This window comes from Monodon monoceros, unplaced genomic scaffold (genome assembly GCF_005190385.1).
Source record: "Monodon monoceros isolate NGI ecotype Baffin Bay Population unplaced genomic scaffold, NGI_Narwhal_1 Super_Scaffold_21, whole genome shotgun sequence".
NCBI classification, from domain to species: Eukaryota; Metazoa; Chordata; class Mammalia; order Artiodactyla; family Monodontidae; genus Monodon; species Monodon monoceros.
Window position 1 is genome coordinate 83,672,669 of NW_021703778.1, and position 21,499 is coordinate 83,694,167.

The 21,499-nt window shown below is 36.7% G+C and overlaps 1 protein-coding gene across 6 annotated transcripts in view; it reads left to right on the plus strand.

The window, feature by feature from the left end:
• CEP152 (centrosomal protein 152) overlaps positions 1-21,499 on the plus strand; it is a 163,543-nt gene that overhangs the window by 75,580 nt on the left and 66,464 nt on the right. For 2 of the 6 annotated variants that reach the window (XM_029239614.1, XM_029239616.1), the window contains 7 exons: positions 2,169-2,310; positions 6,587-6,754; positions 10,299-10,398; positions 10,994-11,097; positions 16,859-17,015; positions 17,261-17,364; positions 19,812-21,166. In XM_029239614.1, coding sequence (XP_029095447.1) covers positions 2,169-2,310; positions 6,587-6,754; positions 10,299-10,398; positions 10,994-11,097; positions 16,859-17,015; positions 17,261-17,364; positions 19,812-20,851 — 1,815 coding nt within the window. In that variant the 3' untranslated portion in view covers positions 20,852-21,166. Of the gene's footprint in view, positions 1-2,168; positions 2,311-6,586; positions 6,755-10,298; positions 10,399-10,993; positions 11,098-16,858; positions 17,016-17,260; positions 17,365-19,811; positions 21,167-21,499 lie in introns of those variants that run through there. The other 4 variants (XM_029239615.1, XM_029239618.1, XM_029239617.1 and 1 more) reach the window with 4 other exon arrangements.

Below are 21,499 nucleotides of genomic sequence, written 5' to 3' on the forward strand. Positions count from 1 at the left end.
ATTCAACCCAGTTGATATTTTTATTCTTGATTTCACAAAGATGTTACTCTTAATAGTTGATTTTAATGTAAAATTAACTCAGCAAGACCACTTCCCATGAATACTGCATGATTGAGAATTTTTGGAAAAAGTAGATAATTAAGAAGAATTATTTATAGCAGACTTTAAGGGTAAGAATTGATGGGAAAATCATGTTACATGCTTTCAAGTTTGCTTTTCTGAAGCAAAAGGAAACTTTGCTATGAAAGTCAAGAAACTACAACACCTTTCTCCTACTGTTAATATATATAATCAACCCTGGGGTCTTTTTATAGGGCTTAAAATTGTGCAAGCAGTGTAAGATCCTCTGTAAGACTTTATGTGTCTCACACGTATATGGAGACAGAATCACATAATTTGGCTAAGAGTTTAGACTTTTGCAGCTTTCACTGAGTGGGATTAGATTCTGTTCCTGAGAAAAAGGTGCCTCTGAAATGCCTAATCTGGCATTTGTCACAGAAGAATAATACTCAACCTTCTGCTGTCTTAGTGCTAACTCAGCTCAGGACCTTGAGATAAAGCAATAATTATAAAGCAGTGATTATAAATTTGCAATATAGGTGCCATAAATGTGAAGAACTATGATTTTTAATTGATTAAATTTGTGGTTTTTAGAACTGTTCATGAAAATTAAAACTGGAAAAAACGATCGGTATATATAAAACAAGTCCTCATTAAAATAACTTAGGTGATCAAGATTTAATTTATTTTTAATCAATTTTTTTCAGCTTTACTGAGCTACAATTGACAAATAAAATAGTAAGATATTTACAGTGTCATCATGATGATTTGATATACATATACATTGTGAAAGGCTCCCCACCATCTAAATTAACACATCCATCACTGCACATATTTACCTTATTTTTTGTTGGTGAGAACATTTAAGTTTAGATGATCCAGATTTTAAATGGCAAGAATGCAATGAATTAAAAATATGGTTTCCAATAAAATGAATGCCTTATCAAATATATAATTTATATTCATATACTAAGTATATTAATACAGCAGTTCATAATATATAAAAGAAAACAGAAATATCAACTGGAACAACATTTTTAAACAAATTTAAGGATGTGTGTTTTGTGTTTTCTTACCACCCATGTCAAGTTAAAACTAAGACAAAAGGTTGCTGCTCCTGCCTTTTTTGCCATCTTGGCTTTTCTCCAGTTTTGAGTAGAAACTGGAAATATTGGCTCCCTTTGGGATCAGTTTTTATTATTCCTTTTGGCCTCAACCTCATACCCTCTTGACTGACTGGAGTTTGCATTGTCTCTGTACCTACTGACCTCTGCCTCTGTTGGGCGGCATGGGTAGGTGTCCTGACAATGAAATGAGTTTCTCAAAATCAAAATCAAGGCTTCTAGAATTAAGCATATATAATGTATTTTAAGTAAGTAAACAAGACAGCTTTCTCAAGATTACCTGTTCTGTTTGAGATTTAGTAGTTGTCCAAAATCTGAAAATATATTGCCTTAAAAGAATGTCCCACCATTAATGAATTTAGTAGCTGTGCTGCCAAAACAGAGACTAGAATGCAGAAAGTGTTCAATAAATATTAGTGAGGAAATGGTCTTGTGCAAGATGTTTCACTTAGATGAGCCTCAGTTTCTCTCCTTCACATTGGCATTCGACTGTCTTTCCTTGTGAACAAATGACAATATGTATTTAGAAACATGAATACTGTATGTTTCAAAAATTGTTTTTACTGTTGTTACTTTCAATTCATGGGAGGCAAAAGGTTGGTACTATAGTTTCTAATGAATTTTCTCCCTGCTGAAGTGAAAATGTTCTGGATTTTCAAAAACAATTCTGATTTCACATAGTCTGTCCTGTGGTTTGATCACAGAAACCATTAAGATATCTTAGAAGTGGAAACTATATCTCCTGTCTGTCCCGTAGCTGGCCCACCAGTCCTCTGTTGGATAATGTTCTAATTGGGAAAATATGGTTATAGGAGTCTAGCTCATAGTAATGACAGTATTCACAGAAAACCCTAAGAAAAATATTGGTGATAGTTTAGGCAAGATTTTTTTCAGGCTGTGTTTTCTTTTTATATTTTTAATATTAGTATTTTGAGTAGAGAAAGATTTTTAATAAGCATTAACTATGAAGATAATCTGTTTCAGAGAAATATGACCAAGATCTCTAAGGATCCTGCCACAAGGATCACTGGCAGAGGAGACCCTAGGGTCCTGGCGCTCCTTCCTGCACTTACATGTGGACACCACGCTCAGCCCTTGGCCATGCAAGAAGCAGAAGCAGAAGCTGGTAATGGGATTTTGTTCCTACTATTCTTTGCATTATCCATAATCCCAGTTCCAGAGGGTTGTTTTGAGGATAAAAGGAAATCAAAGACGTGCACAGTTTTCATGAATGAACAAATGTGTGATATTACTCCTAAGAAATGTGTGTCCTCTCCCCAGGTTTCATTTTGTATTAGAAGACAGGGTTGCTTTAGGCCCTCTTACTTCCTATCATTTCATGGTCTTCCCTCCATTCATAAGTGACTCTTATTATGAGGAGAATAATGAGAATTTTAGTAGAGAAGTCATGTTTTTATTTCCTGGCTTTGATGAGAAAGGGTTACACATAAGAGAATTGCCAAATCACTGAGACCTTTCCATTCAATTTATTGAAGCTTATTTCAACTATTTTTAATAGAAATCTTTCTGAAGTGTATTAAGTGTTTTCTGATGTATTTGTGGGCTTCTTAAGGTTGAGGGGCAGTGTTTTTATCTCTTCCTCTCCACCAGCTGTCAAAGTGAATGGCACATAGTTTGTGTTCCTTGAATATTTGATGAATTAATAATTTAACTTTTACTTTGTGACTTAGAGTTGTCAGTTCAAAAAGAATTGCACTGTGCTACAGCCCCTTGAGGTGTTCAGAGCTCGCTGAGGAATATGGGCTTATACTGTCTATTTACTAGGATTTTGAATTAAGAACTGCCATATTCTTTATAAGCTGCAGTCCTTTCAGGACATTGACCCCTTGCAGCCTGCTCCTTCCCTCCATGTACAAACCATAAGTTGTTTTTGTTTCTTGTCTGCTGTCTCCATTGTAACCTGGAAAAGAACTAAGAATTGCCAGAACAAGTCATATGTACAAAGTCAATAACCTTAGCTTCCACGTGTTTCTAATTCAGTAGGCATATTAACAGAGTCTTAGAGAATCTCTGCCTTTCCTAAGAAGTCAGTTGGCAGTTATTTTTCTCATTGCCCATCCAGAAACCCTTTTTCCTTATCTCTAGGTTCTAGATAGTTGAGAATATCTTTTTGCCAATTAGTTAAATGCTAATTTACTAATTAGTAGGGTAATACTATCTTAATTTGTATCTTGCTTCCTACGTTTCAATGTCATTTTATGTCTGTTGTTATGTTTGGAATAACCTGAGAATTACTTTCTAATTTGTGAACTGCATAGAAGTGAGTTTTAAATATTATGTGGGAGGTCCAATCAATATGAAAGAAATTAGGTTTGACTTAGGACAAATCAAACTATAAAAGGATTTACTTTTCTTTCTTTAATCTTTTTTCCCTAAAAACAAACACATTAACAAATTCATAAGTTGGAAAGGGTTAAATAACATATAAAGTCTTTCATAATCCTACCACCAGAGAGTACCACTGTTAGTTGTGTGGTTATATTCTCCTAATATCTTATCATTTTAAAAACTAATTTAAATATTAATTATGAAATACTTGATACATGCAAAGAATATATGTAATACACATGTAAGTTATGAACCTAACAACCAGGAACCCACTATTTGACTTAGGAAGTAGAACATCACCAGTACTGTTGAAGACCCCTGTGAGTTTCACCACAATTCCATCCCTGTAACTTCCCCACAATTTGAGGTAATAAATATTCTGATTTAAAAAAATCATCTTCTTGCTTTTCTTCGTTTTGACCAAATATAGGTATCCTCAGAAAGCTTTTGCTATATTTTGTTTGCCTTTTAACATTATAAAAATGGTTTAATACTTGTTTTAGTCTTTGTAATTTGTTTTTTTTCCACTTAATATCAAGCTTGTAAGATTTGTCTTTTTAATGCATATAGCTCTGGTTCATTCATTTTCATTGCTGTATAGTATTCCATTGTGTGAATATACTATAATTTATTCTCTTATCAATGGGCATTTGCCTGCTTTCTAGGTTTACAAAACCATATCTTAAATGAAATATATAAATGCCACGTATGGTGATGCTTCATTAATCCTTTGATGCTCGTAAACTTAAATGGCACCATTTAAATGAAACTAAAAAGTCAGAAGAGAGCTAAGAGGGCTTCCCTGGTGGCGCAGTGGTTGAGAGTCCGCCTGCCGATGCAGGGGACACGGGTTCGTGTCCCGGTCCGGGAAGATCCCACATGCCGCGGAGCGGCTGGGCCCGTGAGCCATGGCCGCTGAGCCTGCGCGTCCAGAGCCTGTGCTCCGCAGTGTGAGAGGGGCCACAACAGTGAGAGGCCCACGTACCGTAAAAAAAAACCAAAAAAAAACAGGAGAGAGCTAAGAATAATTTTTCTGGACTAATGTTTTTACATCAACATTTTGGATATTGGCCTCTGAGCCTGTGCCAATTTGTATTCCTACTTTATCCTATCAATTATATTAATAGTAATAATCTATTTCTGTATCATTTTTGAATATTACTTAAATTTTATAAACTCTATGTGTTACTAATAGCAATAGCTATTCCTTATTGTATAGTTGCTCCATGCCAGGTACTGTGCCAAACAAATTTGATACATTTATACCTCCTGACAGTTTTGAATCTTTTTTTCATTTGGAGATAATTTCAAGCTTACAAAAAAGTTGCAAAAATAAAAATAGTTGCAAAGAACACTCATATTCCCTTTACCTAGATACACCTATTGATAACGTTTTATTCCATTTGTGCTCCTCTGTGTGTATGTGTCTCTGAACATTTCATTTTTTCCTGAACCACTTGAGGATAAGTTATATACGTTATTCCTTTTTACCCCAAAATACTTCAGTGTATATTTTCCCAAAATAAGGATTTTTCTTGTATACCTTAGTACAGTAAATTTACCATTAGATGAAAATGTGTTATACAATTATATCAGTCTACTGTTTGTGTTCTAATTTTGTCAATTGACCCAATAACGTCTTTACAGCATTATTTTCCCACAGTACAGCAATCTGTCTGGGGTCAGGTGTTATGTTTATTTATTTATTAACATCTTTATTGGAGTATAATTGCTTTACAATGGTGTGTTAGTTTCTGCTTTATAAAAGTGAATCAGCTATACATATACAAGTGTTATGTTTAGATGTCATGTCTCTGTAACCGCCTTTAATCTAGGATATTCTTCTCTTTGCTTTTTATGACATTGATGTTTTCGAGAGACATTCTTCGCTCTCCCCAACACCCATCAACCCCTGGCTTTTAATAGAACCTTTTCCTTGTTTTGGGTTTATCTGATATTTCTTCATGATTTTGATTTGAGTTGTTTTCTTAGCTGGAACACTGCATAGGTGACATGCTATCATATCTGGAGGTACTCAATGTCTGTTTGTCTTTTATTGGTGAGGTTCATTTGAGCACCTGGTCAAGGTGTTGTCCAGTTTCTTCACTGTATTAATTACTGTGTTTTTACCCCATCACAAGTAATAAGCAATCTGTGGGGAGACACTTTCAAGACCATAAAAATGTCCTTCTCCTCATTAAAACTTTCCGTTATGTTTAGCAGTCATTGCTGAATCTTATCTGATCCAGTCTTTACTCTGGCAGTTGCAAAAGTTTTAATTTTTTCACCTCCAGACCTCCTTCTACTTTTACCATTTGGCACTTGGAATGTTGTTATCACTGAGAATCCGGATTCCTCTCTAGTTTGCCTGTGTAGTTACTACCGGTTTGTTTATTTTTCTATTTATCTGTCCGTCTACCTATCTACCAACTTACCTACCTATTCATCTATCCATCCATTTATCCCATTATCGTAGGATTATTGGTGTGACTCAAATTCCTATTTTTTCAATATTTTATAATTCATTACTATACTTAATTAGTGTTCACATTGTCCCAGATTCAGCTAATGGAGCCCCTTCAAACTGGCTCCTATGTCCTTGTGACATGCCTGTGTTTTTGAGTAATTTCTTAATTTCTGGCATAGCAAAATATTCTAGTCTCATCTTGTATATACCCTAAGCACTGGAGTCAGCCGTTTCTTGAAGATCCCTGGTTCCTTTTAGTGGGGAATTGTATTCAATACTACGATCTGAGCATTGGGTTTCATGGCAATTTTTAAAACAGATGGTATTATTCAATTTTACATATTAGAGAACTAAGTCTCAAGAGAGGTTAAGTAATACAACAGCTGGTAAATAGTGGAAACAGGATTTAAATTCAGGTCTCTCTCTTAAGCATCGTGCTCTTTTCAGTTACACTGTAGCCTTTAGTCATGTCATCTGGTTTCCTTTCCTTCCTTCCTTCCTTCCTTCCTTTCTTCCTGCCGCCTTCCTTCCTTCCTTTTTTTAGTCTAAATTGATACAAAAGTTTGCTATCATTTAATTTTTGCAGATAAGAAAAAGATCCTTGAAATAAAAGATTCATGCGGTGGACACTGCTTCCAAGAACTTGAAAAGGCAAAGCAGGAATGTCAAGATCTGAAAAGAAAACTGGAGAAATGCTATAGGCATCTTCAGCATTTAGAAAGGAAGCACAAAGCTGTAGTGGAAAAAATCGGAGGTTAGCATTTAAAGTAGCACTGCTACCAGTATAAATCTCTTTGATCCTTTTGAAATGTTCAAATGTGACATTGTAATTAATGTAGGCGCTGATTCTCTTTGGGGATAATTATAAACTAATTTGGACCTTATTTTTACTAACCAAATTATTATTATTGAACTCAAGAGGAAAATTGGAGCTCTGATTAAAAGGTCACATTCCTTCTTTTTTTGATTGAATAGCTTCTGAGTGCTCAATATGTGTCAAGCAGCATTGTAGGCACTGGGGATACAGCATTGAAGACGTCAGACAAAATTCCACTTTTGATGCAGGTGCACAGGACTCTGTTCTCTGCCTTCAAGAAGCTTACCATTAAGTGAGGAGAACTGAAAATAGATTAATAAATAATTTCAGCTCTGAGTATCTGGCCGTATGTTCGTGTAAACCTGGAAGAAAGGATGTTAATTAACTTTTCCTCCTATTAAAGTTAAGGAAGACTTGACTTAGCCTTGAAAGATGAAAGTGTTTGCCAAAGAGAACAGCATTCTAGGCAGCGGGAGAAGACCTCACCCAAGGCATATGGGTCTGATCTGGCCTCCTTTCCGCCCATTCTTCACAACAGTGTCAGGAAATTATCTAAGAGGGATATGTTCTGCCATTTCCTATTGCCCTTTTGAAGAAGGGAGGCTATTGGGCTCATGAGGCTGCTCCCTCTTACCTTTCACTGTTGCCTTGTATCCTTTATATGTGTGCTTTATATTCTTTACATTTGAAATATTTCAGATGCTTCAGCTGGTCAGCGATTTTCTTCTACTGCTGGAGCTTGAATACAATATTATCATTCTGTCCTACACTTTCCCCTCTCATTCTCGTTTTGGTCTAACTCTTCCTCATCCTTTAGGATTCAACTGAGAAGATACCTTATCTGCAGAGCCTTGATTTTCCCCAGTCTGGGTTAGACGGGCCGCTTCCATGAGGCCCCAGAGCACTTGGCTCTTCCTCAATTAACATTCTGCATTTCACTTTTTGGTTACTTGCCCAAAAAGTGAATAAGGAATTATCTTTGAGATATAAGGAATTATCTTTGTTCTTCCTTATAGTCATGGTGCCCATTACATACCAGACAGTAATAAATGTTTGAATGAATGAAGGACTGAATGCAAGGGTCTCAAATAATGTGTCATCCAGGAAAGACCAGACAGATAGGTTCACTTTCTTTTTCTGCATTCACCTCTGTCACTTTCCTGGACACCAGTTATCTCTTTCTGCTTCCAGTCTCGCCCCTCCAATCCATTCTCCATCAGGCAGCTAGAGCGACTTTTTTTTTTTTTTTTTTTGTCTTCTGGTGTCTGATTTATTCTGAGTGCACAATTAGTGTTGCTTTATTTCAGTTTCTGGCTATTTGACACGCAGTTTAGATACAGGCTCTGTTAATGACATACTTCCTGAATCAACCTTTTTGAGATATTATTATTACAATTATTAGGATATTTTCTATTCAAAAAACAAAACTGAAGACAACAGTTTAAAATCCCCAAAGACATTCTAGATGCATAAGTAATACATAAAGACTCTACCAGTTGGAGAATTTCTGAAGGAATAGAGCGACCTTTTAAAAAAGCAAATTGGATCGTCACACTGTCTTGTTTCAAGGCTTCAGTGACTTGTCTGGCTCTCGGTATGAAATACAAACACTTTAACATAGAGTTTAAGAAGCCCTTCATGATCTCACATCTGCCAGCCCCTCAGCCTTGTTCCCCAACTGCCCCTGCCCAGCCCTCTTATTCTCTAATAGAGCTGTGGTAGGGGTTTCATTGTCTCTTTTCTCCGAGTCTCTTTGCATCTCTTCCTTTACCCCACCGTCTGTCTTCCCATCGGGTCACATTGCCTGGCTAACCCTACTCATCAAAGCCCTGGCTCATGCCTTCCTCAGAGAGGCTTTCCTAACTACCCCAGACTTGGTCAGGTTCCTCCGTTAGACATTCTCCACAGCTCCTATGAGTTTTATAACATTCATGAGCTTGCCATTATTTATTGTCTCTGTTCTCCTTTGGAGTGTGATGGTGACAAGGATGAAATCCTGTCCTAGCACTTAGCACGGTACCTGGCATCATAGCACACTCAGTAAATCTTGTTGCCCAAGAGCAGCCACCTACTCCCACCTACTGCTTGCTAAGTCTGCTAGACATAGATGATAATTACTTTAAGGAAAGAAAGGGTTTTAGGAATTTTGAGATAAAAAACAACAGAGTTCCCGTGGTGATTGCTTAGGTCTTTAATAGAGGCCAGAGAGTAAATTTGTCCAACTGTGGATGTAGATACAGTGTGGCTATTGTAAATTTGATGAAAATCTGTTTTACATAATAAAATGACAAGGTCAGTTGGATGTGATTATTCTTTATAAATAATAATATTTAGCACCATATGATTGTGATCATTGTGATCATACAGTAGTTATTCTACATAGTGCTTTTTGAGGCTGATAACTTCTATAATTCATGGACTTAGAAATAATCCAACGAAGTTGATAGTTAGCTCAAAGCAGCAGGCTGATAAAAGGAGTCAGGGTCAGAATTTAAGTCATTTGATAGTTTGATTTCAGTGTTTGTCTTAATGGAAATCTATTAGTTGATAATATTTTTGTTATTGTTTTTTGTTTCTTAAATTCCATTTTCCACTGTCATGGGAGCATTTATTGAAAAGTGATGGAGTAAGAGTGAGTGGTTTAGAAATATACAAGCTATATCCATCACTGGGGGAACAGACTGATTCATTCCCCAACTTATAGGGTGTGTTGAAAGGGTGGCGTAGCAGGAAATATGGGGTGCCATGTTCATAGGTATTAAATGTTGATATTGCCAGGCCTTGTATAAGGTGCTGTTCACTTACTATATTATTTCCATTATAATCTTCAAGGTAGGTGATACTATCCCCACTTTACATATGAAAAAACTCAGGTTCAGAAAGATTAAGTAATTTGCCTAAGCTCATCCAGCTGGTTAGAAGAAAAGCTAGGATTTAAACCCGTGTCTCTCTGACTCTGAAATTCATGCTTTGTTCTCTCTACCACATGGACTCCGTCAGTCTCCTCATCTTCTTTTTAAAAGTTCAAAGAATTGAACATCTTACATTATTTCTGAAAATGGCACCTAGTTAAGCTTAATATTTTTTAAATTTTGTATTGAGGTACTTGTTCAATGATCATTTATATGAGCATAGACTGTATACCAGGGTCCATGAGGGACATGGAATTAGGAAACCTACTATGTTTCTAAATAAAGCCTTTAGTCTAACTGGAAAACAAAACACATGCATATAAAACAATTGGAAATTTATTCCAGGACAGTGTGTAACCCAGAACAAGATGAAAATGGAATATAGATTTAAAGTGCTGAGAAAATAGAACAGGGAGTGGTCAGATTAGGGTTCATCAGGGAATGAATGACACAGGGAGCAAATGGAAATTTTTCAGTCTCCTTTATAGAAATTTGTGCTGGTAATTTAAGGGAAAGACTGAGAGAAAAAGAGATTAATTGACCAATATACTATAAACTTTCTTTTTTAGAAGAGAATAGTAAAGTTGTTGAAGAATTATTAGAAGAAAACAATGACATGAAGAATAAATTGGAAGAACTGAGAACACTTTGTAAAACACTACCACCAAGGTAGGCTTTTACTATTACAAAGAAATCGTTTATTTCTGAGTACCTTTGCTTTTTTTTTTTAAATATCAGTCGTATCAATAATATCATACCAAGAATATCAGTTCCTTTTATTGTTACATAGCAAAAAGTATAAAAAAGAAGAAAATCTTCTAAAACCCTGTCCCCAGAAGATATCCTTTATTTAGTATATGTGCTGCCGAAGCGAGCACTTTACCCTTTATTTAAGCCCTTTTATACACACACAACATGTACACATGTTTTAAAAATTGAGATTATCGTATAAGCTATTTTGTAACCTTTTGTTAATATTATAAGATAAACACTTCCTCCGTGTCATTGGATATACTCCTATAATGTGCTTTTCAATAGCTGCATAGATTTTCATCATGGGGATTTATCATGATTTATTTAAGTAACTGTAACACAAGTTGTTGGCATTTTTCTCCTAACTAATTATAATAAAGATCCTCGTATGTGAATTTTTTTAGCACATCTTAGCTTATTTTATTGGAATATATATATGTATATATATATATTTTCAAGTTACATTTTTCACTTAAAATCTCTGTTTTTGCAATCTTTGGTTTGTTTTTAGGTCACTGTCAGAAGGGGCCATTGAACATTCTTGCCTGCCATGCAATGCGGTGGCCTTGGAAGAACTTCGTGGGCAGTACATTAAAGCTGTAAAAAAAATTAAGCGTAAGTCCCTAAAGAGATTCCAAAGATTTTAAGGTGGTTTGGGTCTTTTTTGTAACCAGCAGTAGTAATTTTGGGGAATTTTCTGAACTACCTTGTTCTTACCTGCTTTTAGAAGAGATCACTGATAGCTTTTCTAAGTTATGTAGATGATTTTACCCAAGTAAATTTGGAGTTTGCCCCCCAAATTTTGGAAGTGGCACAAGGATAGAGCTATTTTTATATTGTTAATTATCCTGGGGTTTTTTTTTGGACACTGATATATATATTTTTAAAGTATAATTGACATATACCACTATATTCGTTTCAGGTGTATAACATAATGGTTTGATATTTGTATGTGATCACCACAATGTCTAGTTTCCCCATCACCATACAAAGTTACAAAATATACAACACAGTAGTAGTTCCCCCTTATCTGAGGATTTGCTTTTGTGGTTTCGGTTATCTGTGGTCAACTGGAGTCAGAAAACATTAAGTGGAAAATTCCAGAAATAAATAGTTAGTAAGTGTTAAACTGTGGGCCATTCTGAGTAGCATGATGAAATCTCATGCCATCCTGCTACATCTGCCTCCAGATATGAATCATCTCTTTGCCCAGCATATCCTGCCTGTTAGTCAGTTAGTAGCCACCTTGATTACCAGATCCACTGTATCACAGTGCTTGTGTTCGTCACCCTTCTTTTACTTAATAAAGCCCTCAAACTACAAGAGTAGTGATGCTGACAGTTCATCTATGCCAAAAAGAAGCCGTAAAGTGCTTCCTTTAAGTGAAAAGGTGAAAGTTCTTGACTTAATAAGGAAAGAAAAAAAGAATCATATGGTGAGGTTGCTGATCTACAGTAAGAACAAATCTTCTATCCGAGAAATTGTGAAGAAAGAAAATAAAAGTGTATGCTAGTTTTGCTGTCACACGTCAAACTGCAAAAGTTACGGGCACAGTGAATGATTAGCGCTTAGTTAAAATGGAAAAGACATTAAATATGTACAATGAGATATTTTGAGAGAGATCACATTCAAATAACTTTGTTAAAATATATTGTTAAGGGCTTCCCTGGTGGCGCAGTGGTTGAGAGTTCGCCTGCCGATGCAGGGGACACGGGTTTGTGCCCCGGTCCGGGAAGATCCCACATGCCGCGGAGCGGCCGGGCCCGTGAGTCATGGCCGCTGAGCCTGCGCGTCCGGAGCCTGTGCCCCGCAACAGGAGAGGCCACAACAGTGAGAGGCCCGCATACCACAAAAAATAAATAAATAAATAAAATAAAATAAAATAAAATATATTGTTAAAATTGCTCTATTTTATTATTAATTATTGTTAATCTCTTACTGTGCTTAATTTATAAAATAAATGTTATGACATGTATGTATGTATAGGAAAAAATGTAGTATATTTAGGGTTCAGTACTTGGTTTCAGGCATCCATTAGGGGTCTTGGAATGTATCCCCTGCGGAAAAGGGGGGACTACTGTACAATATTATTCACTATAGTCACCGTGCTGTACATTACATCCCCATGACTTATTTATGATTGGAAATTTGTACCTATTGACTCTCTTCTCCCATTTTTCCCACCCTCCAACCCTCTCCCCTCTGGCAACCACCAGTCTGTTCTCTATTTGCTTTGTTTTTTTAGATTCCACATATAAGTGAAATCATACAGTATTTGTCTTTCTCTGTCTGACAGTTCACTTAGCATAATGCCCTCAAGATCCACCCAGGTTGTCACAAATGGCAAGCAATTTCATTCTTTTTTATGGCCAAGTAGTATCATTGTATGTATGTACCACATCTTCTTTATCCATTCATCCATTGATGGACGCTTAAGTTGTTTGGCTATCTTGGCTATTGTAAATGATGCTGCAATGAACATAGGCACACGTGTATCTTTTCGAATTAGTGTTTTCGTTTTCTTTTGGTAAATATCCAGAAGTGAAATTGCTGGATCATATAGTAGTACTATTTTTCTTTTTTTGAGGAATCTCCATATTGTTTCCCATAGTGGCTGTACCAGTTTGCATTCCCATCAACAATGCATAGGGTTTCCCTTTTCTCCACATGCTCACTAACACTTCTTGGTCTTTTTGATGGTAGCCATACTAACAGGTATGAGGTGATATCTTATTGTGATTTTGATTTGCATTTCCATGATGATTAGTGATGTTGAGCATCTTTTCATATACTTGTTGTCCATATCTATGTTTTCTTTGGAAACCTGTCTATTCAGATCTTCTGCCCATTTTTAATCAGATTGATTGTTTTTTGTTGTTACTGAGTTGTATGAGCTCTTTGTATATTTTGGAAATTAATCCTTATTGGATATATAATTTGCAAATATCTTCTCTGATTCAATAGGTTGCCTTTTTTATTTTGTTGATGGTTTCCTTTGCTCTGCAGAGCATTTCAGTTTGATGTAGTCCCACTTGTTTATTTTTGTATATATTGCCACTGCTTTTGGAGTTAGATCCAAAAAAATATCACTAAGACCAATGTCAGTGAGCTTACTGCCAGTGTTTTCTTCTAGGAGTTTTATTGTTTCTGGTCTTACAATCAAGTCCTTAATCCATTTTGAGTTGATTTTGTTTATGGTATAAAGAAAGTAGTCCAGTCTGATTCTTTTGCATGTGGCTGCCCAGTTTTCCCATCACAATTTTTTGAAGAGATTTTCCTTTCCCCATTGTATATTCTTGCCTCCTTTGTTGTAAATTAATTGACCATGTGTGAGGGGGTTTATTTCTGGGCTCCGTATATTGTTTCATTGATCTGTTTGTCTGTGATGTCAATACCAAACTGCTTTAATTACTATAGCTTTGTATTGTAGTTTGAAACCAGGAAGCGTGATGCCTCCAGCCTTTGTTGTTCTTTTTCAAGATTGTTTTGGCCATTTGGGATCTTTTGTGGTTCCACACAAATTTCAGGAATTTGCTAAGCTACTCCAGCTTTCTTTTGGTTTCCATTTGCATGAAACATTTTTCCATCCCTTCCCTTTTAGCCTGTATATGTCCTTACATCTGAAGTGAGTCTCTTTAACATTTCTTGTATTTCCTATTTTTCTGTTGAAGTTCTCTCTGTGTTCATTCTTATTGGTGAGCGTCTTTATGACCATTACTTTGAACTCTTTATCAGGTAAGTTACTTACATCCCTTTCATTAAGGGTTTTTTCTGGGGTTTTGTCTGGTTCTTTCATTTGGAACATATTTCTCTGTTTCTTCATTATGCTTGACTCTCTATGTGTTTATTTCTATGTAACAGCTACCTCTCCCAGTCTTGAAGGAGTGGTCACAGGAAGACTGGGGTGTGTTTCAGGCTGCTGTCTGTGCAGTGTCCTGGGGGTTGTAGCTTACCAAGAATTCTCTCTCCAGTTGTTTCAGTCCTGTGGGGTCCAGAAATGCAAGCCCTCTAGCCACCAGAGCCAGGTGTTCAAGGGGTGTCCCCTGTGTGAACTGTGCACACCTGCTGGGTTTGGTGTGGTGGGGCTTCAGTGGAACACCAGGCTGGGTTTGGCATGGTGGGGCCACCATGGAGTCCAAGGGTGGGGCAAGTGGCTCTAGCAAGGTAGAGGGAGAGTGTAAAAATGGCGCCTGCAAGGGCCAGTACTAGTAAGGTAGAAGAGTACACAAATGGTTCCCGCCAGCACCTCTGTTCCCTGGGAGAGTTCTAACAGATTCTGCCCTTCTGGCAGATGCTTTAAGATCAGCAAGTACATCTCCTTAACATAAGGTCTAGGTATTTTTAATGCTGCTATTTTTGCGCTGGGTTCCTGAGTTGAGTGAGTCTGTGCGTGAGTCCTGTAGGAGCAGAATCTCAGGTTCCTACAGCACTTTGTGTCTTCTGGACGTAAGCCCCATTAGTTTTCAAAGCCAGGTGTTTTGGGGGCTCATCTCTCTGGAGCAGGTCCTAAGGGTTGGGGCACCTGATGTGGGGCCCAAACCCCTTGCTCCTCAGGGAGAAGCTTTGTTTTTGTGATATTCCTCCTGATTGTGGGATGTCATGCCAAGGGTGAAGGTTTTGGCAAGATTGTGTCTCTGCATCTCCTACTCACCTTGATGTGTCCCCTTTGTCCTTTGTGTGGGGTGGCTCTTGGGCTAGTTCTCAGGTCTTTTTCAGAGACAGTTGTTCTATATGTAGCTGTAGATTTGGTGTATCCATGGGAGGATGAGTTCAGGATTTCCTGTACTGCCATCTTGAACTGCTTCCAAGATTTTTCTTCTTGGACACTAATATTAAACTAAAAATTTCATAATCTTACAACTTAAATAACTACTACCAAAGAAAATGTCATGTAAGTTTAAATGAGCAGTTACTACTTTCTTCCATAAACTTTTAAGGACCATGAAAAATGGATGCAATTAGGAATTGTTCTGTTGTCTCTATTATTTTCATAATGGATTATGTCATAGATGTAAATTTATTTATCAAGTCCTGTAGTACTAGGTGGTGCCGCATATCCTGCAGAACATTTCTCTGGTTTATGTTTTCCCAGTAGAATACCTCCTGGTTTTTAATTGCAATATTGCATAGTTGGTGTGTATGTCCCAGAACAATACCAGTGTTTACGTACAAGAAATGTATATTTACCTCCTAAAATTCATTCATTTTAAACAGAATGAGTGGGAAAGGTCTCAAGTTCCAAATATAATTGGTAGATCATCAGAATCATGGTGGAGATGTTTTGAAAAGCCCACTCAGTATCAGTATAGAGAATGTGCTTCTTAGCTGTTGCCAGTACTAACAGAGTACATATTACTAGAAAGAAATTTACATTTTGTTAACAATTATAGTGATTGGAAAGTGAAATTTTAAGCTTTTCTTTTTCATCCTAACATGATAGCTTGTTGTGTATTTGTGTGTATTGTTTTACATTTTAGAAGTTGGTTGGAAGTTTTGTTTTGACATGTACTCCATCAAAATTTTTCCCACTTGAAGTAATGAAAAATAGTCTTCCACTTAGCATTTTTGCCTAGAATGTGTAATTTTCAGGAAGAGCTTACTGATATTGAGGGAGATTCCTTTATGAGTTGGAATCCTTAATATAATAGAGATGATAATATTCTAGAGGTAGGATGTAGTCCTGGATTTAGGACAAAATGTTAACCTTAAATAGTGGTAGTTCCAATCGAAGCACACTGAGTTAAACATAAAAGGAAGACTTGAAAGCTGTGAACTATTTTTAAATGTAAATTTCAGGAGGCATCATAAGTCTCATCTCTCTCCCTGCAATAGCATTTTGTACGTATCTCTCATGGATTGTAGTATTATATTTAGTTGGAGACTCATAAGTGCTGCCAAAAAATTGAATAAATAATGAAACATGGATTTTCAGAGCACAAGTAAACAGAAGAATATGAATCCAGCTCATATTACCTCATTTCTCTCTTTGTCTGCTTCTCTCTTCCTTTCTGCCTTACCCTTTCTGTATATAACTAGACATAACATGTAATTGAAATGCATAAATTTCTGTGCCTCATATTAATGATAACTGCTTGCTTCAGTGTTTCAAAATATGACAGTTTCCCTGGGGGATATGCCATGTTTCCTTACCGTATATGTCTGTCATCATTGTAAAAGGACTTTTGGATTACTCCCGCTTTGAGTCTACCAAAATGGTGACCGGAAATATTCCATTTTAATGATTGTAGAAAACTATAATGTTTAAACTATACATCCAGTCACTTCATCTCCCAGAAAATTGGTCTGAAGTCTGCCTCTCCTGTTTCGGAAAAACTGCTAATAAACGTGCATTTTGTGGGGATTCCCCCGCCCCCAGGTGATATGCTTCGTTATATTCAGGAGAGTAAGGAAAGAGCTGCGGAAATGGTAAAAGCAGAGGTATTGCGAGAACGTCAAGAAACCTCCCGAAAGATGCGCAAATATTATTTGATTTGCCTCCAGCAGATTTTGCAGGATGATGGAAAAGAGGAAGGGTAAGTTCTGTCTGAACAGTGTGTCCTGAGAGTACCAGGACAGCATGTTGTCATTTTCTAAGCATTTTCCTTAGCCACAGAATTACCTGTGTCTACATGATGAGCCATTAGGGATTAAGAGAGGCTTAATGTCTGTGCTGCCCTAAGTGGTGGCAGAGCATATAGGAAAACAGAAATCCTGGGGCTAAGGAAACTTATTTTTTGCTTTAAACTGTATTAATTTCATATTCTCGAATTCCCCACAGGGCTGAGAAAAAGATTATGAATGCTGCTAGCAAACTTGTTATGATGGCAAAATTGCTGGAAACACCTATTTCTAGTAGATCTCAGAGCAAAACTACACAGTCAGGTATGTCAAAATGAGTTACTTGAAGGATTTTTCTCTCCCTCTTTTTTAGATATTTAATATCTTTAGTATGAGAGTAGAGAATGTAAGGAGTGAGAGCTGAGTTATCCTATTGTGTGCATGTTTTACTTAAACTGGAAACTTACAAAAAAACAGTGTAGAGTTTCCAGTTCAAGTAGGCAGACTGAGCTTACCCACCAGCTTCCTCCTGCTGCTTCCATCCCTAGAAATGATAGAAAAGATTTTAAACGACAGTATAGAAGGAGAAAAAGAAGAAATTATAACTGAGCTTTTAAAAGTTACAACTGATAAATCAGAGGCTGTGAGAAGTCCCTGAAAGAAGGCAAACACTGTAAACTGAAGATGGAAACCTCAGCTCAAAACTCCCAGAAGATGATAGTTACAAATGGGAGCAATATTGAAACTGTTCTACGTGTGAAGGTGGTATGTTCCAGGAGAAGTAGTAAGCCTAGGGGATACCAATGGGGTAATTAGCTGGTGTTCCAGAGCAGCTGAAACCAGGTGGGATTGCCCTCTTTATTTCTACTTATCTTTCTTCCTGAACCTCAGATTGGGCTAGGTAAGAGCAACAGGAACAGAGAGTCTGGGAACTGGGCAGTGCTCTAGGTGGCTAGCCACACCGAGGAGGAACTGAGAGCCCAAATCCCAGAGTACCAGGTATCAGGTCTTTCTACCCTGCTGCTCATTCCTTCCCATTCCACTTCCAACTCCTTTAAACAAGCAGCAGATACTGTACTCAGTACATCTGAAAGATAAGCATTCAACCAAGAATTACCACATATTTATAGAAAGCCAGCACCATGAAGAAAGATACCAAACTCAAAATAAGACAAAGCAAAAAAAAAAAAAAAAAATCCACAACAGAACTTATACCTAAAAAGATAGAATTAATAGAACAAACAACAGGACCTGAGAATGTTAGAAAAATACAGTATTCTCAGAAAGATGTAGGAGGATATTATAGAGGAAACTAACAATATGCTAAGATTTATACTATTTTCAAGGAGAAGATGTAGTTACTGATAACTCTAGAGATTGCTAGAAAAATATAAGTTTAAGTATGTGTATAAAAATTTAAGGCTAACTAATAGAGAAATAGAATATATAATTTTCAAAGTAGTAGGGGTAAAACTTGGAAGAAAACGTTTCAATCTAATAATCTAGAAAGAGGAAAAATACATGTAGAAAGCATGGGTAAATAGAAAATAATAGTAGGTTGAAACCTCAGCAGTCACACTAAATGTGAATTGGTTAAACTCACTTATTAAAAGACCACAATTTTCAAACAGTTTTAAATATTCTAGACATATGTTATTCCAGATAAGAACATTGTCAAAAATTCAAAATAAAGGGCTGGAAAGTGATATACCAAGCAATGCAATGTTGATATTAGATAAATTATAGAGTTAAATACAATATTAGGTAAATTAGAGTTAGCATTAAACTGAACCAAAGTTCATAATGATAAAGGAGCAACCTCCCAAGAAGCTATAAATGAATTCTTTCTGTTCAAAATAGAATAACTTAAGAGTATATGAATCAAAAGCTGATAGAAAAACATGAAAAAAATTAGTAAATTCCCAGTCACACTGGGAGGATTTGAACATATCTGTGAGGAAATGGGGTTTTTGCACTTCTGGAAAGCTTGAAGCAAAGACTGTTCAGGAATTCCCAAGATTGATGTTGGTAAACGTTCTTCAAATAAAAGCACAGAGATTATTTGTGTAAATTTTGGAATGGCGATGTGAACCTTGGCTATAAAAGGGCAGTGGCATATAACAAGAAAAGAGTTTTCTAGATTTGGGGCAACTGCAAATAATGAATAATGTCCCCAGCAGAAACAAACCCTTTTCAGAGACTTTAAGGACCAAGGTACCCTACTTTGAGATATGATGCCTCCGATTCTGTGCTGTGTGGCTGTTCTGCTTCTGATCAGATTTAGTGTCTTAGCTAATTAAATCAGAAACTATTTTAGCTTTGAGAAAAAGAGAGAAAGTGTGTGAGAGGGATGTGTGTGTGTGTGTGTGTGTGTGTGTGTCTGTCTGTCTGTCTGTCTGTCTTGGGTTGGGTGGGTTCTTCCAGCAAACTTTCTCCATCAGAAACTCCATATTTGGCATCAGAGCAAGACTGGAAATGTTGCAGTTGGCTCTTGAAATGCTATACCAACTATTACAGAAAATAATACAGCAGGTGGATAGCAATAATAACATATTAGATTTCATTAACAAAATTACTCAGCTTTATCTAATAGATATACGTAAAAGAATATTTTTAAATGTCCAGCATTGATGTATTTTCTTTGAGAATGATTAGAATATACATGCATCCCTTGGAAATATATAAAAACATACATTTTTTTCTCCTCTTTCAGTGTTAATTTTCTCCTAATTTTGTTTTCCCCTAATTTTGTGTTCCCTTGTATACAATAGTATTGCCTCTGACTTCAGAGATGCTGACTGGAGTTGAAAAATCAAAAAGAAATGATGTGAATCAGAATATATCGTGTCACAGTGAAAGCAAATCAAACAGTATAAAAACTATCCCTAGAAGTATGTGTGACCAAGCTCCTAAGAGGAGGGCTGCCTGTAACTTACAAAGGCGATTAGAGGACGCAGAGCACGGGGACAGAAAGCATGAGGGTTCCAAAGTGTCACATCCAGGCTTTCAGTTCGGGGATAACAGTCACAAACACCTAGACATTTCGCCAAGGAATGTTTCTCCTGAGTTTGTTCCTTGCAAGGGTGAAAGAGGCTTTGGTTTGCACAAGAAGATAGACCTCCTCGGTGATACTGGCTCTGAATCACTCCAGCACTCAACTGCACACCCCTTTCTCGGATCCTTCAGAAATAAACCCTTACCTAGATATACCCCTAGTCTTTCTGAATCCGAGTCCACGCATATAACTTTTCGAAGTCCTAATGAGAGACTTGGTTTAAAAGTATACAAGTGTAATCCACTAATGGCAAGTGAAAATGCTGCATCTGAGAAAAGCCAAAGTTTGGGTGTTAAGGAAACTCCAGTAAAGGATGGAGGGGACCTCAGTGACTCTGTAGGCTGGCATTCCAACAGTACCGCTCTACCCTGCAACAGTCATGAAGTGTCATTTTTGCATGATAGGCCACAAGAAACTCTGGATATGCTCGACGAATCTGTTAATTTCCAGCAGTTTTCAGCAGCAAGTTTTCCTTTAGATTCAGAGAAAAACAGTATGATTCATCAACCTATGAAATGTCAGAGTGGTCATGCTCCAGACCTGTCAGAAGAAACCACGCATTCCCTGCCAGGGAAGATCAGCATGACTCTTGGACACCTACCTCATCATAAGGCTGATATATTAAAGTCAGATTTCAAAAAGCTGAGCAGCACAGCACCATCTGCAGTGTGTCCACAGCCTTCAAGAAAATTAATCGCTCCTCTGTCTAACCAACAAGACAGTGGCTTTGACAGCCCATTTGTCAATCTAGACTAACTGTTATACAGTATTTAAGAAGAATCATTAATATATTGATAAGAAAACTGGAAGGGAAGACTTCATACTGAAAAATATTTGTGGGTTCTGCATATTTTGAGATGTTTTAATGATGTCTATCATATGAGTAAAGTATTCTCATAAAATTACTTGAGATATTAAGGTTGCCTTAGTCTTCTAAAGGGCTAATCGTGTATGTGTAATCTGCTTCTGTGTGGTGCTTGTATTTGGTTGCTAAACCACCTATTTTTATACTTATAAATTAGCTCTCTGTGCAGTGTTAAATTATTTAAATAAACTTGCATATGGTCTGTAGAATTGTTATGAATTATTTTTAAATTCATAACGTAGAAATGTTATATTGACATAATTTGAAATTCATCTAGAAAAACATATAAACCTTGATGGTTCGTATGTATGATCAGCCAGATTTAATTTTTGAAATTAGCCATGTTGAATGAGGCTATAGATTTACTCTACACGTAGTTTTCCTGGAAATCTGTACTCAAGATTTTGATCCTTGCTTTGCCACAAAATACATAGCTGTGTCCTGGCTTCATTAATTCAAATATTAGTCTGAATTTTTTTAGTTGGCATTTGCGTTATTTCAAATCTCCTGTGACACCCAGAGACTTTCTTTGTCTCTTC